At 39.0% G+C, this 27,713-nt stretch overlaps 1 protein-coding gene across 6 annotated transcripts in view; it reads right to left on the reverse strand.

Moving 5' to 3' along the window:
• Nucleotides 1-27,713, reverse strand: part of grid2 (glutamate receptor, ionotropic, delta 2) — a 444,752-nt gene that overhangs the window by 172,344 nt on the left and 244,695 nt on the right. For all 6 annotated transcript variants that reach the window (XR_015843122.1, XR_015843125.1, XR_015843126.1 and 3 more), the window contains exons 3-4: nucleotides 27,408-27,695; nucleotides 12,938-13,143 (exon numbers count right to left, since the gene is read on the reverse strand). Coding sequence is in view for 2 of the 6 variants with exons in the window: in XM_088295450.1 (XP_088151576.1) it covers nucleotides 12,938-13,143; nucleotides 27,408-27,695 (494 nt within the window). In the remaining 4 variants the exon portion in view is untranslated. The remainder of the gene's footprint in view (nucleotides 1-12,937; nucleotides 13,144-27,407; nucleotides 27,696-27,713) is intronic.

Genomic DNA, 27,713 nt, shown 5'->3' on the forward strand with positions numbered 1-27,713 from the left:
AAACACAGTAGTTCGCCTTTTTACGTATTCTATAACGTACAGTTTTATGTTGAGTGTCTTTTCTAGGAATGGCTTCTCCTACTGGAATGCATTCCGTGTTAATAATTAGTTTTAATTTAGTCACATGTGGGGAAAGAAAACCATGACTGAGAAATGTCATTTCTATTCAACTGTTGACAAAATAAATGATAATTTCCACTTTGTTTCTTGAAAGAAATTGGAAGAGTTCACTCAGATAAATAATGTATTAGATTAGACGACCCTATTAAATATTCTTTTTTAGAGAAATCCAACATCACCGGTGACAGCTGGGGCTGTAGCACGTTCACTGACTTCGTAACTACAATCATAAAACAAAAATCTAATGAGGAACTCGTATTACTCCCTTGCTGCCTCAATTTAAAATATTACCGTATCCAGTTACAAAAGTAACCAACACGGTCTGTAAACTATTTACTTTTTAATGTAATGTACACCAGAATACTGACAAAGACCGCACTATACTGCACATAAACTAATGATGAAGAAGATTGAGGACATTAATTCACAACAACAAACGGGCAGGAAATGATTTGAATAAGGGATGATCAGTCCACGCGACCCACTTGGTGCCACGTCTCGCAGTTTGGAACCGGAATTGCATTCGTAAAATTTTACAGTCACTACACTCTTTTTATACATCCGCGCATGGTCCAGTAATTCCAAGCAAAGTAGTTTACTCATCTTGATGCGATATCCGATTGACTTCATACGAGCCCAAGCAACACACAATCATTTTTCCATTACGGCCTTTTATTGCCCGGCCATAAAACGTCTTTACAACGAGCGTGGCAAGCAGAAAACACCGGCGCAAGGCAGTGAGAGAACACAGATGCATTAAAGGGATTTAACCTGTGGCCAAGTGATGAGAGTGGATGATAAGGAGAGATAGCACCTGTGGCAATGTCATGAAGAAAACGACCCTAAAGGTCAGCTGTATGTGTGGGAGTCTGTTGGTTAGACAGATGAAGATAGATACAACATAAGAAAAAACAATCACGGATGAACAGACAAGGTCAGCTATTGTGTATGTGCTCACACGCGTGTAAATTACATACGTGTGTGAGAGGCTTCGAGTATTATCACCTTCTCTTCCGAGGTTTCACCAATGTTTGCCAGAGTGAACAAATGACTCCAGTCACCGTGCAGTCTATCCATCTGCCGCCATGTTGACAAGCGCTATATGAAACCTTCAGCCATAGGTCAACTGTCCGTGACATTGGGCACAGCTTCATCTTCACCAGTGTCAATCAAACGCCTAAGAGGATCGGCACCCACGCAGTACTCATGATACTTTCAAAGTCTGAAATGTTCTGGTTATGGTGCAAATACAGGATGATGAACACTTGAAACAATAATTCTTCTCCTGTGGTTCAGCATTGACAAGGACCTCATACTTTGACAATTGCATGGAGCTATTGTCGTCACTCAAATAGCGACATCTATTTACTGAAATCCAGATGTGGTAAGCATCATTCAAAAATATTACTCATAATATTAGAATTCACTTAATACGACAAAAATATCATTATGAAGAGATGCCGATGAGAAAAGAGGCAGACCAGCTGGAACAAATACAGCAAGACGCATATTTCCCCGGAACAAACAATGATGGATACAACATTGCGGGGTGACCATATGTCAGAATTTACTTGAAGGCTAACGAACTTTAATACCGCGTAGGGAGATTGTTCAGAACAAAGTAACAAATTAATTAATCCGAAAGCCTGCTTGTGTGTGTTGTTGCTGCTGTTTTGGTCAGCAATGCAGTTAGCAAGTAAATAGTAGCCAGAGGGCATGGGATTATTCATTTATTTCAGCATTTTTTTGTCATAAAATTAAACAAAGATAGTGACACATAATAAATAATGTTGAATGAAACAAGATTTTTGAACAAAAAAATGCAGGGAACTTGCAAGTAGTAAGAGATTGTTTATGTGCTTTGGTGCTGCCGCTTTGATTAGCAACTGAGTTAGCAAATGAGTTCAAATGATTAATAGAGGGGACAAAAGTTACCACCTGTGGCATCTATTTGATCGAGGCATTTGTCTTTGGATGTTGACAATCGAATAATTGGAGGAAGAACGATAAACCACATCCATGAACTGCTAGAAATGCATTGCTGGAGTTGACCACGATACACCTCATTGAGATTCTGCATTGTTTGTTTCAGTTGAATTCTTTGATCAGTGCCAGTACAGGATTGAGCAGTAAGTAAAAGCAGGGATAGAAGGGGTCAAATGAGTGTCACATTGGAATGGTTGACGTCGGAGTAAATTAGCAGCGAGCAGACTAAGCAGCTGCAGTCGGTGCGGAGGAGCATCTGTTTGGCTCGTCAATTACAAATGTGATCAGTCCTCCTGGGGTCGGCGCATATGCCACATGCTGCTGCCTTACAGGTACCACTGGAGCTTGATGCATGGACCGTGGAACATTTTAGAGCAAGGGGTGGCTAACTCGATCAGCGTCAAGAGCCAAACACGCCGTGCACGACATGTTGACAAACAGATAGATAGCTTTTGGCTGGTTGTTAGCGGTGGAACAGAAATCCAAAATCACTTTTCGATACATACTCAGTTTTGTAGGTTTGGTTCGCATTGCAAGTGGTAAGAGAATGAAATGCAGACCTTTTTTTGTGTGTGTGTGTGTGTGTGTGTGTTAAAAGAAATAAATTTAGCAGTTTGCAACCCTGACTTTCAGCATAAGAGTCTAGCCTTCAGATTTGCATGTTTTATTTCAGTCCTCCCAAATTCTGAAAACTGAATTGTCCAAAGGTACACCCTGTCCTGTTCTAATTGCTTCTCAGAAGGAGTAGCACTGGCGTCTCACTCCACAATCCACCGAAATAAAATCCAACTACTTTGCCAAGTTACTGTTGTCATATACAGCCATGAAGACGGACTACACCAGGACACTGGAGGACACACTAACATGGATGAATGAGTTCATTCACAGGCACAACATTGGCCGCGGTATAGAAAATGGATGGCTAGCTAGAATAGGTTATATGACGTTAAAAATGAAACATAACAACTGCAACTACGAGCAGTAAGTTCTGGACAAAGTGAAATATTCTCAAACAAACAAAATATTGAAGCCAACATAATATGTTTAATCATTTATAACAGCTTGAATATTTTATTTTTAGGAATTCAAATCATCGATAGTTTGTCTTCTTTTTTTGAAAATGAAGGATGCAGACAGTTACAGCAGTGACAATTTGAACAGTGTGAATTATTATACTACATAAAAGCACCAATTTTCTTTGTTTTTGCTTTGGATTCATCGGAAGATCCTGAGGGAAACTCTTTCAAATGTCACTGGAAGTTGGCATTTTTTGGGGCATTGTACTCATATTCACGTGAGCATGATGCCGTTTCAAATGAGTTAACAAATTTGACGCACTGCCCAAAGGACGTCGCCAGCTGAGACATCTATCTGCGAGCCAGAGGCTCTTATTGCACTGGTTTGTTTGTTTGTATTTTAGAGAATAGAAAGAAGTTGCACATCCTATCCCTATTATGTTCTGCGTGGAAACAGCGTAAGAGTCAAGTAATTCCAAACTCAAACTATGAATAATTGATGCCTCTCAGAACATCTTTTGAAGTGCCTATATTAATAGTTTAAAGCATGAATCCTGTTAAAACGCCGAATGGTTAAGGGTAAAAACCGGCAAGTCCAGATTACTGTGTTTGGAAATTTGAAAGACTGTGTTGGGCCTAGCTGGGCATTCTGGCGCACAGAGATGGCGTGCCCACGGCGTTCCCGACAATTTGGTGACATTACAGAAAGTAGACTGCACTTGGGGTAAAAAAAGGGCACATTTTTATTGATGTGCCAAGGCAAGTCTAGTTTAACATCTTTGTGAATTACGTAGACAGCGTTATGCCTCAATAGGTGTTCTGTTGTATTCAATTGCACGACCCTGGCACATCTGGCAATTGGTGACCAAAAGTAGACTACCAAAAAGCAGGTATAAGTTGTGGCACATGTGGTTTAACGCAATTATGGAGACACAGGCAGACGGATTAAGCCTTCTGCGGATCTATGTGGTGCATGTTATCGTATTTAATTCTTGAATATGACAACAGCAAGGGACAATCCCGCTGAGTCATTGTAATCAGTATTTCACATACAATACAACTTTATTTATATAGCGCAGTTCACAACAGCAAGAGCTGTAACAAAGCGCTTTCCATATGGTCTAATATAAATTAGCGGGAAATTAGAACACAAATTAAAAGACATAAACAATAGATACCAGGACAGAGACATTGAGTCTCAAGTTGAGTCGAAAGCTAAAGGAACAATTATATATTAGCATTATCCTAAAAATATTATTAATAGCGCCCCCGAATCATGTTAACCTTCTTCTTTGGCTCAAATTTACTACTTCCCCATTATGAAAAGGCTTTGGTCCTATGATGTCATATTTTAGGGCATATCAGAAAAAGCAAAACAAATATGAATAGATGAGTTTTTCAGCAAACAACAGTGAATAGGTTCCATATTAAAAAAAAAAAAGGCAAACATTCACATAGGTAACAAGAGAAGGGCAAATGTGTGAGGGATCAGAGTATCTCATACAAATACATATTGTAGCGTTCTAATCCTTCTAATAATATACCACAGTGATTCCCAACCAGTGTGCTGAGACGCAAAAGAATATCCAATTACCCTTAATCAGACGGAAAATATTGTGTTTCTATACATCTATCTATGCCAGAGCATCAACAGAGCAATTAAATGCTTTTCCAGGAGATGGCAATTAACCTCTGAATATACTTTTTGGGACATATTTGTTTTACACTGTGATCTGTCGTATTTTTCAATGCAAAAGATGAGCCTTGGTTTAAAAAGAAAAAAAAAAAACTGTTGTGGGAAAAAAACTGATCTACCCAACGAACAAATTGTGTCTGTTCTTGGGGCGTATACGAGCATGCAGTATGTGGGCTATTTTTCCTCCCCAGTTTAAGGCCATCTCAACCACAGTGATGAACAGAAATAATGTTCCAAATTAAATAGAATCAATAATCAATCAATTCACCCCACCAATAACATGGTCTCCATTCAAATTGAAAACCAATTTCCAGCGTTGAAGGGAGAAACGCATGCTTTAGTTAAACAGGAGGACTTGAGCACATACAGATTAAGATCAGTTATTAAAACAACATACGTGCTTCAAAATCATCAGCGAGGCAAAAGATGACATTTGAAACCATCTGACCATAAACACAGATTATTATCACACGCCTTCTCAATCATCCCATCACGTCTTCCATCTATTTCCCGCCAGGCCTCATGGGATGAAGCCCATTTGACGGAGAGCCTTGACCCTATTATACGATCGACAGTTACCGGGAGATAACATGACAGTCTGAAACTTGACTGCCATTTGGATGCAAACACCACTCAGAGGCTGAAAGCTACTTCATGTTACGTAGAACATACAGCGCATCTTTTTAGATGGAAAGATCTCATTAGGATGAAAAACAGCAATTGTTCAAAGATAAAAAAAAAAATAAAAAAAATACATTTTGATGGCTAAAATAAGGAACGGCTTAAAAGGCCAACATGCAATAAACTGTTTAATCAAAACACATTTCTGCCTGATGTGATAAACATTGACAACAACATACCATTTTTTTATTTTTAACACCTTCTCCAAATACTATCCTCCTAAAAAAGGTAGTATGTGTATTCACCACATTTGTAGATGCTATTATATAAGCATGGCCATGAAAGAGTTTCCTGCTGATGTGTCTGTCCATGTTCATAATTAATAGGAGTTATTTACCTCCACCTCAGTCCTTAAGTAATTTATATTTTTGCTAGCGTCCACCAAAAATGTTCAATGTCCAAATTTGAGTTCCAATTTTTATCACAAATATAATCTGATGGTCGGTCACCATTAGGGTCTGTTATTTATTTAAATTACTGACCAATCTACCGTGTTTGCAATGGCTTTCTCTCTTTCACGGTGCTGTTTCAATGTCTCAACAAACATGCCGTTTTGAGGGGTTCCTGAAAAGTAATCGTTTTTAGAGAATCGATAATTCTGCCCGAGTAATAAAATAGCATTACCACATTCGGACAAATAAAGACCTTCCCCTCTTAAATGTCCTGTGTGAGGCTGCTCCTTATTTTTGCAATAAGTGTCACACAAAGAAAAAATCCCAAAGAAAAAGCAAAGCATGCAATTCATATTTTGATTGCTGTTGATATTTAGGGTCTGAAATCTTACGCGATATGCCTACGTATTTGGCTTTATGAGTAAGTGTTAAAAAAAGAGAAAAAAATGCATTGCTGTAGAGTCAGCATGCAGAATGCATTTTAGTCATTTATATTATAAACCAGCAAAATATACTCTAAAGGGCATCTGCTGCACTAACACTAACACAGATGCAATTATGTGATTCCATAATTACAACCTGATTAAAGACAAAATCTTTTTCAAATTCCAAATTGGTCAAATTCCTAAACATTTGACAAGTAAATGACCCACCCACAGTTTAAAGTTGTCGCTTTGAATACTTTCTGGCACGCGCACGCCCACGCACACAAACTTCTACACTGCACTTGTTGTGATAAGGACATAATCGAATTTTTCCTGCGTGATAAAGTTCAAGGAGAGAACTATTCAGTCAAGCCCTTCAGGTGGCCTTTTAAGCGATCATTGAACTGCTGTGGCGGGAGGTGAAAAAGTACAAATAATTGGTTATTGTACTTAAGTAGATTTTTTTTTTTCATCAGGTAACAGTACTTAATTTGATATTGATTTTGCTGATGACTTATTACTACCTGCAATGTGCCCTACTATGTCAAAATAGGCGTATCACTCATTTTTGTCCTCCACGGGTGGTGAAGCAATGAAGAGAGAAAAAGTCGACCGCAGTGGACATATTGATTGAAGGATATTAGGTGATATTAGGCAGAAACAGGTTCAACAACGACAGGGAGTGATGTGAACGACGGAGCATTGACAACTGTGCCCATCACAACAGATTACACGAAGCAAGACATTCTTCATCTATTGGGATCTTGAAGAGATTTTTTTTTTACTTTGTCAGCTACAAGAATCATGTGTGGCAAATGTGTTGCAGAAAAACCATCCAGCCACTGGCCTTCACAAATTCCCAGTTCAATCTGGAAAAAAAAAGTCAGCAAGTCGATTTTTGTTGCCAAGTTCACTCAATGTTAGCAGCACTATGGGGACAGATAATTTTGATAGCATAAAAGTCAAGCCAATGCATGCAACGTGACCCTTTGTTCATATTTTCAATGCGAGCAAAATGTAAGCTAATAAAATAGCAAAACTCTTGAGTGCAGATGTCATCAAAATGGTTATATAGCGTCATTTCCAGATACAAACATGCCTGATTAAAATTGTCAAAAGCGAAATTTAGCCATGAAAACAAAATTGTACATACATTGGCCACTTTGATGTTAACTTCTTTGTAATTTACCAATTCAGCGGAGGTTGAAAAAATGATTTCACTAATTGTATGTTACATTTTGTGTTTTTGGCCCACATTGACATAATGGTGGCTAAGTAAACTTAAAAAAAAAAAAACTAGTGCAATGTATCCAAGCGATGTATTATTCAACATGCCTCACACAGAGTCTTTTTCTTCATGTTTAATTTGTGATGTGTGTCATCTGTGGAATGGGCTCGTGCTGGATGGTTCTTCAAGTAAAAAAAAAAAAAAAAAATAAAATAAAATTGTCACTTGAAGAGGAAGTTGTCCTCGAATGGCATTGTTGTCTGTAAATATTTTAACGCCTTGATATCAAATGGCAACATTTATATCTTCCCCACTTCTTTGCATATTGAATGTGACATGCGAGTTTGCGTGTGGAGGCGAAAGAAAAAAATATCAAGGCCATGTCAAAATAATTTCTTCTTATTTTCAACCTTATTGGAAAAACAATGTTTGATATAGGGTCCATGTAATTTATTGATAAGCCCTGGTGTGATCAAACGGCAGCTTCCGTGACGCATAGCACAGAAAGGTATATGATATTATGAAGGATCATTTAGAGAAACAGGCCAACAACTGGCATATTCATCATTATGTACGACGTTAAGAATTATCTCAAGTCGTGAGAGCCATTGATGACGTGTGGGCATTCAAGAGTTAACTCCTTATTTGCTAAAATACCGTTGCTAACCAAAACAGCAGCATCAAGACTGTAAATAGTATCTTGAGTAAAATACATAAATGTAACCAAGTATCCTGGACAACATGATAGATAATCTTACGTGCCATTCTGCTATGCGTTGACATTATCGCTCCGCATGTGACTACAAAGTTTAGCTGTTTGTGTTCTTTAGCTGAGCTCTGGACTCAGTACTCAAGCAGGACCACATGACTTTTAAATGGCAAAAGCAAATGTATCTGTGCCATTAATTTTTTTGATGCATTTACATTTGATGGTTCCTGTTTTCTAAAGTGTTTATTGGATCTTATGGATCACACGGATAACATGACGGCAAACATTTATTATTGCCCAACAAATTATTTGTGTAATCTAATCTCACATGCCAGTCTCATGGAGCGTTGTAATTTTGCAAGGAGCCGCATCCAAATTGTGTAAATAATGAATCATGTGGCGAATGTTGATCTGCCACTGTTTAGTTGTCTTTTTCGCTCTGCCTCTTTGTCTATTGTAGACATTTGTTGCGACAGCTTTCAGTTGCCATTTTATGTATTTGCATGGAAGAATGAAGGCATATCTCTGCGACAAATGAGCTCACAAACAACGAGCACGTGCCATTTGTCCATGTGTGTGTTCCTGTCTGTGAAGACATGTTACATGTTTGCAGACTGGGAGAGACAAAATCAATCAAATCAAACTGAATATTGATGGATTGTATCATTATAATCTACTGACACTTCATCTACACAAAAAAAAAACTTCCTCCACTGATATGTCATGAAAGAAAAAGGCTTGTTGGGTCAACCTTTGCAAATAAAAGTGGCACTCAAATATGTAGACTCGCATGTCACTATTAATTAAATACAGAGAATGTGCCTATGGAGATACAATGTCACAGAGGAACGTCACCAAGTCATGCACCAATCAGCATAAGCTTAAAAATAACCCTCAGTTTTCACCGTGAGAGAAAAAGACAACATTTTGGTCAACAAGTGTACAAGCTGTGACCAGAAAATAAAATTAAAAAAACAAAAATAGACAAGAGTCAGGGCTCCCATGTAGAGTCGCATATTGTGCCCGCATCTATCATCTTCCTCCCACATTCAATACAATTAGGAAGCGTTTTTGAAGTTGATAACCCCCCCCCCCCCCCCCCCCCCCGCCCCCATCACAAATGGATGCCCATTTCTACATGCACATTAATCCACTATCGACAGGACGCATGCACCAACAAATTTTCATCGAATGGGTTTGGGTGGTGGCGAAGTGGTGAGCCTCAGACAACCCTTATTGTAAGTTTGTGTTTTTGCTGGGGGCACGAAGCCAGGTGGATGACAGCCCTCCGCATGCCCCTGAGCTCACCTAATGAGGAAAAGTGCTATGGCTATACACGTGGATGGATAAAAACAGTAGTATAGTTTGTGCAGTATAATATGCAATGTTTTAGTTAGACGGTACAGTGAACCCTTGCAATTCAGAGCCCAAGTCCTCATGCATATCCATATTGTAATTGACGCTCCTGAGGTTTTTTTTTTTTTTTATTATTATTGTTGTCTGAATCAATAGTTTAAACCCTGAATACATGTAATATGCATGTAAACTCATCTCTCTCTTAAAAATGTGTGGCTTGCATGTGATTTGATTTTGAAAAAAAAAAAAGGGGCGAGGGGGCACGCGCCTAAGTCGCAGTGTCGCAACTTGCAAAAATACTACTAATTTCTTATTACTGAATGTAGTACATTTCGGACTCAGTGATGTGATGATTTTGTGAGTTTGATCTACTCTTAAAGATAAAGATAAAGATAAAGATGTCCTTTATTAGTCCCACAATGGGGAAATTTGAGGTTTTACAGCAGCAAAGATATAGATCACACAGAGTCGGCGGCGTAATGTAGCCGTTAATGTATAACATTAGCAGCAGACATTCCTAAAAAGCATGCAAATATATACAGTATAAACGTATCTAAGTGTAAGGAAACACTCCTAATGCCTGTCCATTATACAGAGGGGGAAACGCTGTAATGATAAAAACTACTGAATGATTGAAAATACTGCAATGATAAAAATATTGCAATGATAAAATATACTGCAATGGTAAAAGTACTGTAATAGTAAAAGTACTACAACGATAGAAAATACTGCAGTGATAGAAATACTGTTATAAGAATACTGTAATGGTAAACAAAATACATCATTGGTCAATATTTTAGTACACCATTGGCTGAAAGTACAGTAGTAGTGTATATTGCATCCTAGGACTGCACAATTGCACTAATGCCCTCCCGTTTGTAGGCCTGACTCTTGAGCTTAGTAGAGCCCTTACGGTACCTTATATTAGGCAGCGCAGTGTTACCAGCTTCTCGTACTGACAAGAGGGATCGAGGCATTTCTCTGCGTTATCTTGAGAAGTTTACAACCCTGCTTTCTCTGGCGTCAATCCCGCAAGGAGCCTCGCCTGCCTGTCGGACCTGTACAGGAATCTAACTTTCCATGGCCGCTAGACGCTAGAAACCCCTTTGCTAACATGGTGCCGTGTAAAGAGAGATTAGGGCATTACAGAAAGTGGTAAATAAGTCTTTTTTTTCAACAAATAGTTTTTAGTTAGCTTGGTTTTCCTAAAATATTGGTGAAAAGATGTTCGCAAGGGCCGAAAAAAATGGGTCCAATCAATCTGCAATATGTTATTTTCAGGGGCTTTATCACCATTGCAGCCACGGCGTCCCACAGGGCACATACACTGGCATTCTGGCAATCACACAGGCAGGTAATTGAAGTGTCACAACATTGCTTAGCGAGACCAGCTTTGCAAAAAAAAATGGGCTACATCTCCAATCTCGTGTCCTTTTCGTCTTTGGGAAAGAACAGGAGTTGGTATTCTCTTGTGGTTAAAGTTTATTAATAAGGTTCTAAAGATTTTCTGTGGCGGGTGTAAATAACCTTCAAACACATTATCCGGAGTTATGACTTAACACTCACACCAAATTTAAATATGGTAATGGAAATTTACCAGAACAGGCTGCTCCGTTTTAAGAGATGATCTTGTCTTTATGAGCCAAGGTGAAGCAGCGTGTGGTTCAGTGCCCATAATTATTTTGTTCTAGCCAACATAATAGTAAAATGTGTTTCAGTTGTAAGTTCTGTACAGACTCACCTCTTCAATGCGAGGAATACATTTAGAACTCTTGAGACCCTATTTTCATGCTGATCACAAAGTCTAGCGCAAAGTGCAGTCGAACTAGGCGAATGAGTAGAGTTTTCTTACTTTTGGAATTTTGGGGCTTCGCATCAGGTAGAATTGGGCATAACAGGGCATTTGCTTTGAGTGACGTTGAGGGATGGAAGTTGTGTTTTCCTGTCCAATTCTAGCGGCATCCCTCATTTGCATCAAAATCAGTGCGTTCAGATAGCAGTACACCCGAATATGCAGTGCTTGACATTACAGAAACAGAAAATGACTCACTGGGGTTATGACATTGGCTGAAAAACTGCAAGACTTCACCTCGCAGATGATGTATTCAGTCCATGTATGTGACATGGTCAATTTGAGACCGCATTGCACCACCGGTCCTGTCTTTGTGAAAGTAGACTAGACTTTAGAAAAGGTGAAACCAGGTCTAAGTTGTGGCGCAGGTATTGTAATGTGCATCCAACACTTATAATCGCTGTAGAAATCAATTAATTGAATGCATTATTATAATAATTATCATCTTTGATATATTTTTAAAAGCACCCCATACGGTGGGACAAATGTGCATGTAAGTGATTTGAGGTTGGTGGGTGTGATCGGGGGTTGAGGGCAGTCTTCAATCGATCATGGCAGTTTCTACTATCCAGCAAGTCTGTGATCTTTATGCCATAACAACCGCATGTCTCACCTGCGCCAAATTTGAAGGGAATGAGGGGAGCCACTTTGACTGGCCAGAAATCAGTCAGTCAATTGTGTTCAGTTCCACAACGGCTCAAATGCCTATTTCTAACTGCACGTATCAGGACTGCACTTTCCGCTAGGCTTGGCGAGGCATGAAAAATACATTCTCGTGTTAATGACAGTCATATCGAACATATTTGGCACATGTTTCACTCCTCTCCACATCACACCTCCATCCAAATTAGAATCTGACTAGTTTTACGGAGGTCATTTTTAATTAAACTGAGATGAAGATGTGCCGCATGGGATTAACGCTTCAAATGATGAATTCATAACTAACACGCAAGCCTATTCCTTTCAATCATGACTTCCAGATCATAAATGCATTGGAGAACATGGAAAACCTGATTGTTTCTGGGTGTGTGCGCACACACAAGAGACAGGCATTAACAAGGATTTAATGCAATTAATTAAGTAATTCTTTAATGCAATTAATGGATTTGGCTATGGAGTATGGCAAAAAAACAAAAAGTTGGTATCAATTATAGGCACTGAAAAAAAATCTCTCTCCTCCAGGAGCCGTCACCTTACTGAGGCAGAGGAGTTTGCATGTCCCAATGATCCTAGGAGTCAGCTTTTTGCCTCAAAAACAGAAGTTCAGGAAATGGATGGATGGATCTGTGTATTTTTACTCCCCACTTTGTCAAAATAGGCTTGTTTCTTTTTCCAACATCTGCTGATGATGAAATATCAAAAAACAAGGGTAAAGTAAATGTGTTTGAGATCTTGAGTGATTGACTAAATGACATTTCAAGGACTTATAAGGCGGGTAAAAAAGCAGAAAGCAAGTGGGAGGAATTGATGATTTACCTCAGAGATGAATGCCTTGGCAGTCGCAGGGCTCATGAAGAGTACGGCTCTGCGTAGCGTGTCCCTGTAGCGGTGCAGCTCCTCCACTCGCATGGTCCTGAACAGGCCGGTAATCATCATGTTGACATTGGACTCCACCTTTTGGAGGGACACGTCCATGCCGTGGTGGGAAGCACGGTCCAGGAATTCTTCAATACCGCGGATATCTGGAGAAAGAAGACATGATCACGACTTGGCTGGGACAGTCAGAGGTGATGTCCGTGAAGGTGCGCAAAAAGGATTCAAACCACAAACCTCTTGACAGAGCTGCTGTGGGGAAGACCTACAGTCTAATCCAACAAACTAACACCCAATTTAAAAAAAATATTAGAAAATAAGTGAATAGTAATTTTACACTCAGGCGATCAGGTAAATTTTCTCAAAGCCAAGAGATAATTGTGACAATATTTCTGAGAGAAGAAATTGAACAGAACAAACATGGCAGCTTCTGTCCCATTTACACGAAACATTAGCCACCTCAATTGTTAACAGTTACTTAACCGGGCAAAATGAAAATAACCCTGGATAATGAGACACATGCTACTTTGCCATGTCTAAAGACTAAGACACATGTAGCAACCTGCTCTGGTAAATTTCCCATCACATCTGCACAGAGTCAGAACGGCGTTTGATGATCATTTTATAGCGCATTGTGAAGAATCTTGTATAATTGTTTTTGAACAGACACTGGAAATGTCTTTCTTCATGGGTGCTTTACTGGTGGTGATATGCCGCTTTCACCGTTTGTTAACCACATTTGAACAGTCACCGTATTATTAAAGGCTTGTGTTTTGAATGTATTCCATCTGCCAGTGGATGAAAAACATTTTATTTGTGTAATACATTCAATAAACAATACAATAAAAGTTGATGACTCATCTGAATCAAGAGGCGTGTGTATGAAGTATATTTAATTCAAAGAATGTTCTAATAGCTTTCTTTGATTTTTTAATACGATCTAAACAAGAGTAATCTTGAGAGGCATTTTCTTCTCAAAACTGTCCACAAGCAAGTTTGCAAGGCCCAGTGGTAATTTGAGCAGGGTGTTTTGTTCTGAGAAAATGTGCTAAAGATGTACTACTAATATGGTCCAATATTTGCAAAGTATGCAAATTATTTGCAATTATTTAATTTAAGTAAATCAAACTGAGTTAACAAAGTTAACAATTTAAATGAATTAAAAACATCCTCTGTAATTGTCCTATTGATGCAAGCACAATATTGCGCCACCCGTACCTTCAATTTCTGAGACCAATCTATCTAGTAAATTGAACAGCCATGACTCTGGCAATGGTGGCAATGTCATTTGCTTCCATATCAAATACATCATTAAGTTGCTGCTTTATGTACATAAACCAATATAAAGACACACACATCGCAAACACATCCTCGAATATGATTAGCGAGGGATATCAACAAACGAGTCTTAATTAGGATTACCTTGACCCGCATGTACCTCATTAAGTTTTGATGCGTTGAGGCACTCAACAAACTGACACGTGTATCCTTATTTTGCTTCCGCAAATGACTCGTGGTTTAAATAATGATCTTTTTTATTTGTAAATCAACGACGCAGAACAATGTCCTGACCTACTTATAAGTCCTGCACTTTGATAGGAATATAGTGAACCGCTGTGCACACTGTAAAGTAAGTGTGAGCTTCAGATCTTTGACATTGTAGAATGTTGAGTCAAGTGTAATACAAATTTTAATTGCTGTCTGTAGTGAAAAGACCAAAAAAAGTAAATATAACAGAGATTAAGTATCTCAAATTAAGGCAATTTTTATTTTTTTTATTTGCCTTGTAACATACTGTATTTGCTTTTACAAGTAATTTTTAGGGCTCCAGAATTACATTTATATTTTTGCCTTTTAAAGGGACAGTGTCTAGAATTTAGTGCCATCTACTGGTGATGTAATAAAATGCAACAAACTAAGTTTGATGCTCGTGCATTTTAACGCACGCACAGTATGGTGCAATTGAGAACTCTGAACTTTGAGAACAATTTGATGGAAGCAGTGACAAATATACAGACGATGTGTGTGAATGGTACTTCGAAGGTGAGATTTTTCAGGTGAAGACTAAACTGAGTTCACAGTTTGTATTCCATTCTTTTACCATTATTCATGCCAACCTTAGGCCAATTTCCGTTCTACGATCACTATCGTTGTGATTGGCTAGCAACCAGTCCAGGGTCTATGCTGCTTCTTGCCCAAAGTCAGCTGGGACAGGCTGCAGCTCCCCCGCAGCTGTAATGACGATAAGTGATAAAGAAAATGGATGGAAGGGTGGTCCCCATTACATTTTATGTCTTTGTGACATTGGCATAATTCTGCGGTGGCCTCAAACAAAAAGACAAACAAAGCCTAAGTAAGCCAGCAAAACACACTTGATGATTGAAGGGCTTAAAATAGATAAAAATGAAATAAAATATATTGAAGGTGATTTAGTTGCTGTAATGAACTAAAGCAATATCAACGGGGCCTCAGACATCCTTGCTATGGCCTAAAAACACTTTGGATCTTTTTAGTGTGCTGGATGCGTGCAGCAGCCTTTTATATAATCGCCACCCGGTCGTGTTCTGCTATTGGACATCTTTGTCTTTCCCAGGGCCTACACCTCTAGCTGTCCTTCCACCTGCACATCTAATGCTCAACAAAGAAAGCTTCTTAAATTATGCAATAAGCCTCAAAAAGTTTTCCTGTTTCCTAAGAAAAAAAAACTCAAGTAAGATAAGTTTTTCCACATTAGAAAGTCCAAGAAAATCTCTAATAGCAAATAAGCAAAGAAGGATTTTACATGTGGTCAGATAATATCTTAGTGACGCAGCATGTGACGCATTAGCCAAGGTTGTTTCTTTTAGCGTGCTCTTTTCCAAATATCAGCAATTGCGGCGTTCTTCTATAACTGACACCTGTCAAAAGGTTATAAATTGCCTATAAATGCAAATGCAAATAGGTGGTAGCAAATAACTACTTTTGTCTAAAAGAAAACTCCTAAACTCACTTCAATAAACAAATGTAGTTCATTCAAATCACAATATGGGGACAAAGCACTTCTTTTGTCCAAATTTATCTCCTCAACTCACTTCAACAAAGCTTCTTGGCACCAAGATGCCGGCAAATCAAAACTAAATAATAACGTGTGTTAACCTGCAAAATACCAATTCCACTGAGTCTGTTCCCTGATCCAAAAATCCATAAGGTACATTAAAATAATCGTTATTTCATACTTGGCTACTACTGCATTGCTTTGACCTGAAAAAAAAAAATAAAGTTAGTTTTTCACCCAGGCCACAAATAAATTCATTTGTGATCACTCATGTTTAGTCGATTGTATACTAAATTCTGTCTGCGCTGTACAACCTCTCCTCTACCCAACAAAATGGAGCCAAGGCAACTCTTAAAATCTTTCTATTCCCTTATTTTATTTCTATTCACTCTATATTTCCTTGAAGTCAAGGGTCTCCAATGAGAAGTTAAGCAAGATTCCCAAGAAAGAGCTCTGCACCTTCAAAGTATTTATCACCCTCGCCCATTATCCCAAATCTTTTACACATTTCACAATCCATTGTAATTCCGGCAAACCCGCACATGTGCAAAAAGCGCTCAGTCCTAGTTGATAACGATGCTCCGATGCCCAAAGCTATTTACACCACAATTGCCATCACATCAGCATTTACTTCAAGCCAATGATGTCGATCTGCTGGGAGACAAACAAATACATTCTAGCGCTGTACTCTAACACACCTCAAAGTTTTGGCTGTGGATTTTATTATAGCTTACCTATAGAGCTGGCCACACTTGAATCTAATGAAATGATGCCAAAATGCTGATTCTTATTTGAGACGATAAACAGTACGTAGGCTGCTGTGTTTAGTATTTAAAATGAAAGAGAAAAAAAACCTAATGGGGAGTGGAGCATCGTTGTGGTGTCACGACCCAAATCAACTGGACTGGTTAAAGATAAAATACAAAACAAAGAAAGGTGGTAGACTTTTTGATGTGTCCCTGAAGGTGCTGCTGTTTTTGGTAGCAACAAAGTCCAAATTAGCCGAGCTGGGAAAATTTGAAATCAGTTATGGGTGATAGTCTATGAAGTGAGGTAATTAAGGTTATGAGCCATTCTTTTTCTTGATGAGTAAAGAGAAGCGTCTATATGAGGTAGACATTCATCTTAAGACTAATTGGGGCCCCTATGTAGTGGAAGTATGGTGTCCTGCTTTTGAAAATACATACGGTAATATATAATACATCCCAACGCTGAGTTAAGGAACATGAAGTTTATTCACGTTGGAGAATACTACATTATAAATGAGGCTAGCAGCGTTAGCTTCTTCCACTGGGTATTAACACCGGTCCCATCACTGAGATTACTTCAGCTCATTACCCAAACGGATATGTGATGAAACGAGCATGACACTCTTTCTGATGCGTATACCTTCTACCAAGAGGTCCATGAAATATTTCCTGAGATTAACGGAAATCAAGAAGAGTCCTGGCACGTGCTTTAGTCGCAGAAAATAATTTGACTGACTTGCATTTAAAATGTATGGAGATCAAGTTGTTACATTGGAACTTTAAAGGTCATAGATAGGAAGTCTAATTTTTGCTTCGACACTGTGTAAAGGCTGTTAGGTTCCATTTAGTTAGGTTGGCACGGCATGGCAGTCAAGCGAGCAGGGTACACTGAATTTCCTCTTATGGGATCGTAATGACTGCTATAACAATAAATGCATTACAACAGTTGTCCCCAACCACAAGTCGGCGCGGTGGGCGGCACAGATGAAAGAAAAAAAAAAAACTTGCAGCGCTTATGGTTTATTTAGCACTTGAGGCTAAAAAAATGTCAAGTGACAGGCTTCTCTCCATTTATGATGGACTGAATTTACCTGTAATCCGTCCGAGTCAAGCCGGGCCGGGTACGATTCGCGGAATGGCGGATGAAAAAAAAAACTGTGCGCGATCACATAAAGGAAACATAATTAGTCCACAACCACTTTAATAGCAGAAGAAGTTGAAACCCCACATGGATCACGTACGTCGCATGTATGGGGGCATTTTAGCAACTGGAGGGGAAACCAAGTCCTCAAATTAATAATAACAAATACAATGAGTCGTTGATGCCAATGCAAGTGACGTTTTCTCGCGTGGTGGCGTTACGGATAACTTGCCTTCAGTTTTCGACCTTTTGGCTTGCCTTATGACAGTTTTTATTCACGTTCCGTAGTTGCCACCAACATCAACACACCGCCACCCCGAAATTATATTTAGTCACGACTTCAGGACACTAATAAACCGTTAGTTAATTACACCATCATTGTATGACACGACGCAGTAGCATTAGCAACAAGCGCCAGCTCCTCTCGCAACCCCCAATACCGGTTGTTATGGACTTGTATGAACCAGTCCGCAGCGAAAAAAAAGGGAACCACTGCATTACAATATATTTAAAAACAAAAAAAATCTAATGACAGTAAGTGAGACATAACCGGTTCCATCCAGAACTAGAGTAGTTAGTGCAGTGAAACTGTACATTTATTTAAAATAAAGCAACCACAATGTGAGTTCGTGATACTGTACAATCCCACTTGTGTAAGGCTTAATATAAACCGGGGTTGGAGGGGGGGGGGGTCTTCTCTACTAGATTTGAACTGTATTTACTGAGTTCCTCTTTAATGAGTCGTGACAGTAAACATGTAATAACCAATCCTGTAAAATATCCCTAACAGGCTTTGAGGCAGTGCCATACACAGCCATGTTCCTTTTTTGCTTTAAGATGTTTATCTCCTTCTGTTGTGCTGTACTTCACTTCTGTTGGTGTTTGCCTCGACTCCAACCTTTCATTGGTATAGACGTTTCAAATCCTCTAAGGATGTTAGCTACTAGCACCTTTTAACACTGCACGTTGAGATGTTTCTGTTTATTTGTTCGCCTTGTTTGTCTCCACTCTGCTCAAACCAATGTGCAATATGCCGACGGCTCTGTCACATCCGTCTCACTGCTTTAAAGACTCCTTATTATATTCACAATATTTTTCATCTCTTTTTTTTTCTATTTGTCCTCGAGGCAATTATATGTTTGTAGCCAAATGCAGCCCATATAGGAAACTTATTTACTCTCTGTGTGTACCATGGTTACTTCCTTTCTTGCTTCCCCATCTTTTAGGCTCAAATATACTTTTCACCTTCATTCATATCGATCGTTTCCATGTTTGCCTTTCGATTCCATTGTTGTCCTCCCTCACACAATGTTGTGTATGACTGCCAAGCATTTGGAGAGAAAATACATTACGTAGACGGCACAAGACCTTTTTAAATATTAGATAACAGTCTTGCCTGCCAAAACATTAGTTGCGTTGCCGCAGAAGGGTTGTCAAAATTGAAAAGTGCGACGATAACCACAGAATAAGAAAACCTCATTGTGCCATGAGAACGTTTGAGGCTACACAGTCCAACATAAAAATAACTTAAATGTCAATTACATGTTGCCAAGCATAGGCTAAGCTAACATGAATGGAATGCAGTTGGATTTGCAGTCTTTCAAAAGATTATAGTGTAAATGTGAACATTTTGTTGCATGACCTGCATGAACATCACCAGAAAATATGGCTTGTACGATAATACACTATCATATATTAATGGAAAATACCTTCAATAAAATTGTACGATAGAAAAAAATAAGAACACATACCACAGCTGCGGCATTGAGTGCCATGTAGGCAGCACGCAGCCGCCTCCAAACATGAAGTGACATTTAAACCAACAAAGAAGAACCCGCTAAACCAACGACGACGCAGCTAATGACCAGTTGAATTGACTTTTTCATAATTGAGTTGACTTCTTCAAGTCTAAAGTTTTATACCGTTGCTGTCCTCTAAAAAAAACATGCATGTCCAATTTTGCCTTTTTTTTTAATTTTCACATTAATGTAATAAAGAAACACCCTTGATGTAAAATTTAAATAAATGTGTTTTTCACAGGCCGGTGAAAATATACAATTAAACAATATAAAATTATGTAAATTCAACCTGAATTTCTATGGGTTCAACAGGAAAAAAAAGAGAAAAAAAATCAATATATATATCGATATTAACTCATATGAAATACTAATATCACAATATACTTTTCAGCCATATTGCCCATCGCTACCAGAAAATAGTTTTTCTTTTAGTGATCTTAGCCAGTTTCTACAGGGCAGTTCCGTCTCATCCACGTGAGCGGCTGGACACGTCACTCCATGAAATACGGGGCCAACATTGAGTACATGGAGCTTGAACAGGCATTCATGTGGCTTCTACTAGTGGGAGAAAACCTCAACGTGAGGGGGAAAAAAATCATGAGCCGAAGATAACAATTTTCAGTCATGGCAGCAGCACTTCAAAATCCACACTGTGTGGGACATTGATCAAACACCTCCCAACACCACAATGGCGACTTTAAAGAGTAATTAAGTATGAGCCATTTATCATTTAACTTGGAATGTTTGAATAGTCTTCAGCTCTATTGTAAGAAGGGAAACTTTGTGAAATCATTAAATATGCAAAAACAAATTAAGAATTTCAAATGATGCAGCCAAACTTGGCTATAAAACCTCTGGAGTGAAAAATCCCCCAAGTCTCTCTCCTCCACATCCTCTAGTTTTCAGGCTGTTAGATTCTATATGAAGGCCGGAGAGATTAAGTGCACTCTCTGGTTTAGTCAGCCGCTTCTTAAATTGAAACCTTTCTAGTATTTGAAATGCCAGGCACGTTTTCGCCATCATACATTTGCCAAGACTTACAATATGTCTTCTGCACCTTGAGGGTCTAAGAGCAAAACAAAAAAAAAAAAAGAGGAACACCTTTTTGATATGTTGAATAATATTTTAGCCATTTTTGTCATTTTTATGATCTTCCAGATTCTCTTTACATTTCCAATTAAATACAATTTATCTTTCTTCTGTTGAAAACAGATTCATAAGCTAAGATTGTTCACACTTTATAAACACAAAGTGACAGCAATCAACTTTTTGTTTCACATTGTTGGGCTGTCATCGCTCACATCCAATTCAAAGTGAATGGAGCAGAAGCTTCATGATCAAAAGATGACAGTGACTTTGTTTCCTTCCCCTTGTTTTGAGCATACCGTTGAGACTACCAAACTAATGCCTCTCCCGCATCCAACTTGTCACCAATTTCTCTTCGTCAACAGACAAATGATACTTTTCGGTGCACTATCAGCAGATGTGATGTGATACGCTTTGCCGTCCTTTTTGTGCAAACCAGTGAGATTAGCGCTTGACATTTTCACAGTTTTCAGAGTTATGGACACAAACAGGGGAGAAACAAATCTCCCTTTGTTGTCGAGCAGCTTGTGACTTTATGATGAGAGAACTGCTCGGGGAAAATTTAAGATGGGTTGCATCCTATATAATTCATTAAATGGTGCATAGTGTTGAGTGCACAAGGCAGCATTGCTTTAATAGTTAAAAACTTTAATTCACTAGATACTGGCCATATAGCAAGATTGGAGGACAATGCAGTAAACCACACTAACAGCAAACAAGGACTTATGTAATTTACATATACATATATATATATATATATATATATATATATATATATATATATATATATATGCCGTTATGAACATTTGGTGATGGACAAACATTTGGTAGCACTATTGTAAATTTATAATTTTACTTGCCATAATTGTATATTAAATTAAAATAATTATGCATTTTAAACGACAAACATTTCAATGACAGAATTGCGTCAACTGAATGTAGAAATGTCCAATTCATTTGGCCTGCAATGGTTATTTTCTGGCAAAATAATTTGCCTTAATGGACTCTTGCAAGTTTATGATTTTCACAGACAACTAAATCTGTGCAACAGTGCAAAGTCTGTTTTAAAAACATCACACATTTTTTTTTTCATTGATAAACTTTTACCATTTTACCTCGGGCATTCATGTGACTGGGCTGAAAACTAAAACAAAAGAAATCGTCTTAATCTAGTAGTGATTTCCACATTTCCCAAAAGAAAAGTTTGTGGTGATGGGTGAGAAACAATGGCGCGAGAGAAAGAGCCATGGTTGGTGAAAGACAGAATATGCATTCTTGTCATCTGACAAGCACCACTAGAGCTCCAAATAAACTCAGTTGCACCATAGCACCATTTGAGAGGACACATTCGACTGTCTGATGTCTAAAGGGCTCTACTTATAAAAAGCAGAGGTCTTTAGGGAGCACTAGTATCATTTTTAAAGAATGATACCAGTTCTGTAATGATACAACTATCGCCATCTCTCGTATGCTTTTCTTTCTCCATGGATGACGCCCATTGTGATGATTTAAAAGTACAGTGGAACCTCGGTTCTCGACCAGAACCCTGTTCGAAAAGCGAATTGTTCGAACACCGAAACCATTCCTTTGCTGCTTGCACTGACTTTCTTTGGAGGCATGATTAGGGGCTAAAACACTTCGTACACCTATATAAAACGCGAGAGCAAAACGCAGCACGTCCGCACGCGACAACAGTTGGTCACCAAGAGAGCGATCTACACCCGTACGCCGCTCAGCATCCCACCCTCGCGTGCGCACTCACGCGTCGTACCGGCATTCGAACTCCGATGTTTGTTCGAACTGCGAAGCAAGAATTTCTCTATTTTTTTGTTCGGACTCCGATTTGTTCGAACTCAGAGTCGTTCGAGAACCGAGGTTTCACTGTATCTTCAATGTCTGAGTGAACAGCATGGCCAAACCCCAGAGGACCCGTGTCGTAAAACAGTGACCGCAAGCCACAGAAGGCATCTTGGTTGAGTGTAACGTGCACTCATTTTTTTGTGCAAAATGTGCATCATGTTTGAAAGTGTCCATTTAGGGTCGCATTTTGGGTTAAACGCTTGACGCTGACGCCTGACTGAGGTTTGCTAAAGGTTATTTTGTGCGAGCCGGACAAGATTTGTGGATCACATTTTCAGTTTAGCTCTTATAATTCTCAAAAAGGTAAAAAGATGTTGAGGAATAGGTTGTTGATTTTACATTGAAAAAAAAAATCAATAAATCGATTTGCCTTTTCATAGCCCAAGATCAATTCATAAAACCTTATATCGATACTTTTCATAACATCTTTTGAATGGTAATTTTTATAGAAGAGGACCCTTTTGTCCACATTTAAAATGGCATTTTTGTGATACATCGTGTTAGAAAGTAGTGCTGAGGTTGCAGCTAAATTGTAGAAATTGTTTGTCTGAGCCACGGTGTTCACATTGAGGTGTGGCCTCTCAAAATGACATCGTTTACTTTCTAGTTTTAGCAAAGAGGAAAAGAAAAACTTGTAGAATAAATGGGAGCCACTGTTCAGGGGTTTCTGCTTTTAGCCTGTGATTTAAAGTAGATATATTCCAAAGGATGTGAAGAAAGCTTCCCACACTCGCCAAACCTGAACCAGAAAGTTCATGTCTAATACCAAAATCTACTTTACGTGGGTGATTTAACGATGAGTGAGGAGTGCTGTTACACTGATCTGTGGGACGAGTTCTGTTAGCCCCCCACTCCCCACAAGGGTCACATTAGTCACTATTCAATATTAATACAATAAATAAACCGCTTGGTGAAGCTCACTCATTAGAAGATGCTTGCCTCTGAAATATTTAGTACACCAATAAACTGATTTAATGCAGCCAGAGATTGAGTTGCAGACGCTGAAATGCTTTTCAAAACAATCCCACTGCAGAGTTCCCATTGGAGATCAATGATGACCACGCATTACTTCTTTTTTCTATCGAGTACAGTGAGCAAAATGGAGGCTCATTAAGGCCATGAGAAGTAATTCAACCCTGAATCACCAAAGGCAGAAAACTATCACGCGTCTCTTTATGGGGCTTGGGCATGTCGTCGCAGCTGGTGTTTTCCCACCGGCGAGGGAAAGCAAACTACTTGCTTTGACACCACTCATTACGGGTGTGTTTGAAAGAGAAACATTTTTTTGAGGTTTGGCCCATTAGGAGCAATGCATCAGCCGTCTCCCCTGTATGACTCACAGCTAAATTACCTGCATTCTCAAAGTGCGAGAATGCAGATGGAAGGGAAATGAAGGCAAGAGAGTTTGAAATAGTAGCAGATCGTCTGCACTGACAGAGGTAACCATGTGGACAAACGGTACATAGTCCGCCCACCGTGGCTCATAATGATGTACCACCACCGTCCAATAGAGACACTTGATCATGTTCGTTAGCTTCATGCATATGTCACAGTTCGGTGTAGTCCAGTGGTTGGCAGCAAAATATATTTAAGAGCCACTTAGACCTGTTTCCCACAGAAAACACCAGGAGTCACAAAACCCTTCAGACATTTAAATTGAAGACAACATTTCATAGTGCATAATTTTTTTCTTTGCTATGCATTCAGAAAAAAAAAAAGAGTATCCATGTGTTTTAAGCAAACGATAGCATGTTTAATCATTGCGATCTGATGACGATTTTTCCCCCACATTTTTTTATACTCATTTGCACATTTATGACCATTGTCAACATATCTAAAATGTATAGAAAGTCCTAAATAAATAAATAAATATATATATATATATATCAACACCAAACATAGATCATCCCGAAAAGAAACTCCTCATCCACAGTGTGTATATATATATATATATATATATATATATATATAAATATAATTTAATTTAAAAGCGAACTAAGCTAAGTAAACAGGTTTGCCGTGTTGCCAAATCAAATCCACACTGTGGATGAGGAGTTTCTTTTCGGGACGATCTATGTTTGGTGTTGACTTACTGCCATGGCTTCGGGTGCACTGTGGGTGCTGTGAATGGTTGGTCGGGTACGCGTCATTGGCTCTGAGCTAAACTGTATAGAATATGCCCTGCAGACAATCTCACGATCTTTCGGCTTTCTGAGATCATCAACACATTAAACCCTTTAACGATTTAATGTCATCAGATCGCCCACCCATACATGCACCCATACAGTAATCACCTATTCATTGACACACAGGGCTAAATAAGACTTATTAATTTAACATTTTGCATAGTCCATGTTCAATTCTGTTCCTCAAGGGCCGCTGTGCTACCAGTTTTTCATCACTCCATGTTGCAACACACCTCAAATGATTCAAACGATCAGATAATTGGCAAGGTTTGAAGAAGCTTGGAAAGCAGATCCAGATCATTTAAATTGGGTGCGTTGCAGTGGGGACATATGGAAAACAGGTAGGACCCCCTTGCTTTAGTCCAATTTTTCCCAAGTAGGGTGCCGTAGCACAGTAATGTGCCGTGAAAGATCATCGAGATACCAAGGAAAATGATACAATTTCAATTTGTCAGAAAATTATTTACAAATTGCAAATATATCTTCGTCCATTTATGTCAGCAACACAAGCTGAATAAATGAATGCTCTTCCCTTATATGGCAGAAGGTAAATCCATTGCAACTAAAGCAGCTTCATGTGCAATTAGGCAAGACCACGATTCACACTAAGTATATTAGTAGCTATATTGAGAGGAGATCATCATTATTTGAATATTGATACTTGATGTTGGGTGCCTCGGTGAAACGGAAGCTGGAATCCCCAGCTCAAATTGAATTGCACACCTGGCTCCTGCACCACATTGGCCAGTATGGCACATCTTTAGAGTGCTTTTTAAGTACTTTATCTTAATTTTACAACATCACATTATTCTTCAGATTAAAAAAAGAAAGTAAGTTAAAATAAATAAATAAATAATTGAACTGAAATACTAATTTATTTTCCTTAGCCAGAAGGAGCCACCACAGAGGGATGAAAGAGCCGCACTAGTTCCACTGTAGTTTGCAGGTTTGGTACCAGTGGATATTTTCTGCATTGTTGTATAAAATAAAAGCATGCAGCATGGGGAGACAGGCTGTTCGCGTTCCTGTTTCACAGTTCTGAGGTTCTGAGTTTGTATCTCTGCTCTAGCGGGAGTTGAGGTAATTTCACAACTGAACCTGAGCTTTGCCTTTACATTTTTATTTACTAACAGTGCTGTTGCAGTATCATGTTGAACTTCATTAAAAAAAATGTAACCACTGTCAGGGCATGAACAAAGCCATTTCTTCCGTGTCTTGACCGCTTCTGACTGTGACGTAGCATCCCTGCAGAGATGCACTTATATAAAAAGAACCTCAGAACATTTGCTAGAGAGAATGAGAACGTCAGAGGGAACAGATAGACAACAAGAAGTAGAATGAGACGGTAAGCGCCGACTGACATGTCAAATGAGTTGCCTGGCAGACGTGATAAGGGAGAACAGAGCTCTTGATTTAGCCATTAGATCACTAATGTCCTTCCATGCTGAGACACCACTGGTGCCCGTACAGAAGTTTAATTCAAAATTCAGCCCCAGAGATGAGTTTCATTCATTTCAACTACCGATATCAGCTTCTGTCTCATTTCGGCCAAATCAGTGATTGAAAACCGCTCTCGAAATCCAAGAATTCCAGCTAAGAAATAAGCCTTATCATTAATGAGGACATTTGTTTCCCCCGCAAAGCAGGTTCCCTGCCTTTGTCTTTGCTTGTTTGTGAGATGAAACAAAGAAACCACAAAACAGATTTTCCCCAAACTCAGGGCCATTGTGATACTGATCTGGCTATAAAATCGAGATCTGTTTTTAAATAGAAAATCTAGATGGATTTTTAATTATTTATTCCCAACTTTGGAGAACATTTTTTGCTGTGATTTTTCTGTGTAAAAATGTTGAGGTTGAGTTTATAGGAAGTGGAACCTCTTAATTGGTTCTGTGAGCTTGCTTGTTACTTGGAACATTTGTAAAATGAGGTAATTCATATTGAAATGAATGGAAATGCAATTTATCAGTCCCAAACCTCCAAATTAAGTTACGTTTGATTTTTTTATTTTACCACAATGTGGTCAAAATTAATATAATGTGACGTAGAAACAAGTGAAAACGCACACTATTATAATAAAATATGTGTTTAAAGGACGCTATACCACTCCCCTCCCCCGTCACTATCTTTCAATACGAGCTAGATGGCAGTATAACTCAATCGGACCGTGATCATGTCGTGTAGTTACATAGAATTTCACAGCGCCAACGTCAGAGTTGAAAGACGACCCCATTGGGCCAGTGACTTCAACAACACGCTGATTCAAACTAGCCGGGTGGCCAGTGGATATTCCCGGCTCACAAATATATTGAGATTAGGAAGCTTATTATTTGTACTTTAGCGTACATATATGATTAAAAAGGCTATTTGGGCAACTTTTTTTCATGTCCCTTACAATTTAACTGTTCATTCTCATAATTAAAAACACATCTATATTTTAATAAATAACACACTCAATTTATATACATTTTTCGAGGGCGAAAATGAAATGAATACCAGGCGTCGCAAACGCAACGGCCATTTGTACAAATACAGGTGAGAGCTTAATTCCCTCTTACCAAAGTCGGAGTCGTAGAAGAGGACAAACTTCTGCCAGCTGTACTCGGAAACCACTTGCATGATGACCTCATTGAGATAGACGGGTGGGCGCACCATCAGGGTGTAGTCGTCAGCTCCGGGGCTGCGGCTGGTGGGCGGGCAGGCAGCGCGGGGCGTGCCCGCTGTGGAGCGCTGAATGAAGAGGTGCGGGATGTGCATGGCGTCGGCCAGCGTCTGGAGGCTTCCCGCTGACATGCAGCTGATGGAGCTGACCAGGGCCAGGATGCCGCGGTTCATGAGCTCGCACGCTGCATGGAGGAAAGAAG

Source organism: Idiotropiscis lumnitzeri, chromosome 1, assembly GCF_059441095.1.
Source record: "Idiotropiscis lumnitzeri isolate Australia: NSW breed Sydney's pygmy pipehorse chromosome 1, RoL_Ilum_1.0, whole genome shotgun sequence".
Lineage (NCBI taxonomy): Eukaryota > Metazoa > Chordata > Actinopteri > Syngnathiformes > Syngnathidae > Idiotropiscis > Idiotropiscis lumnitzeri.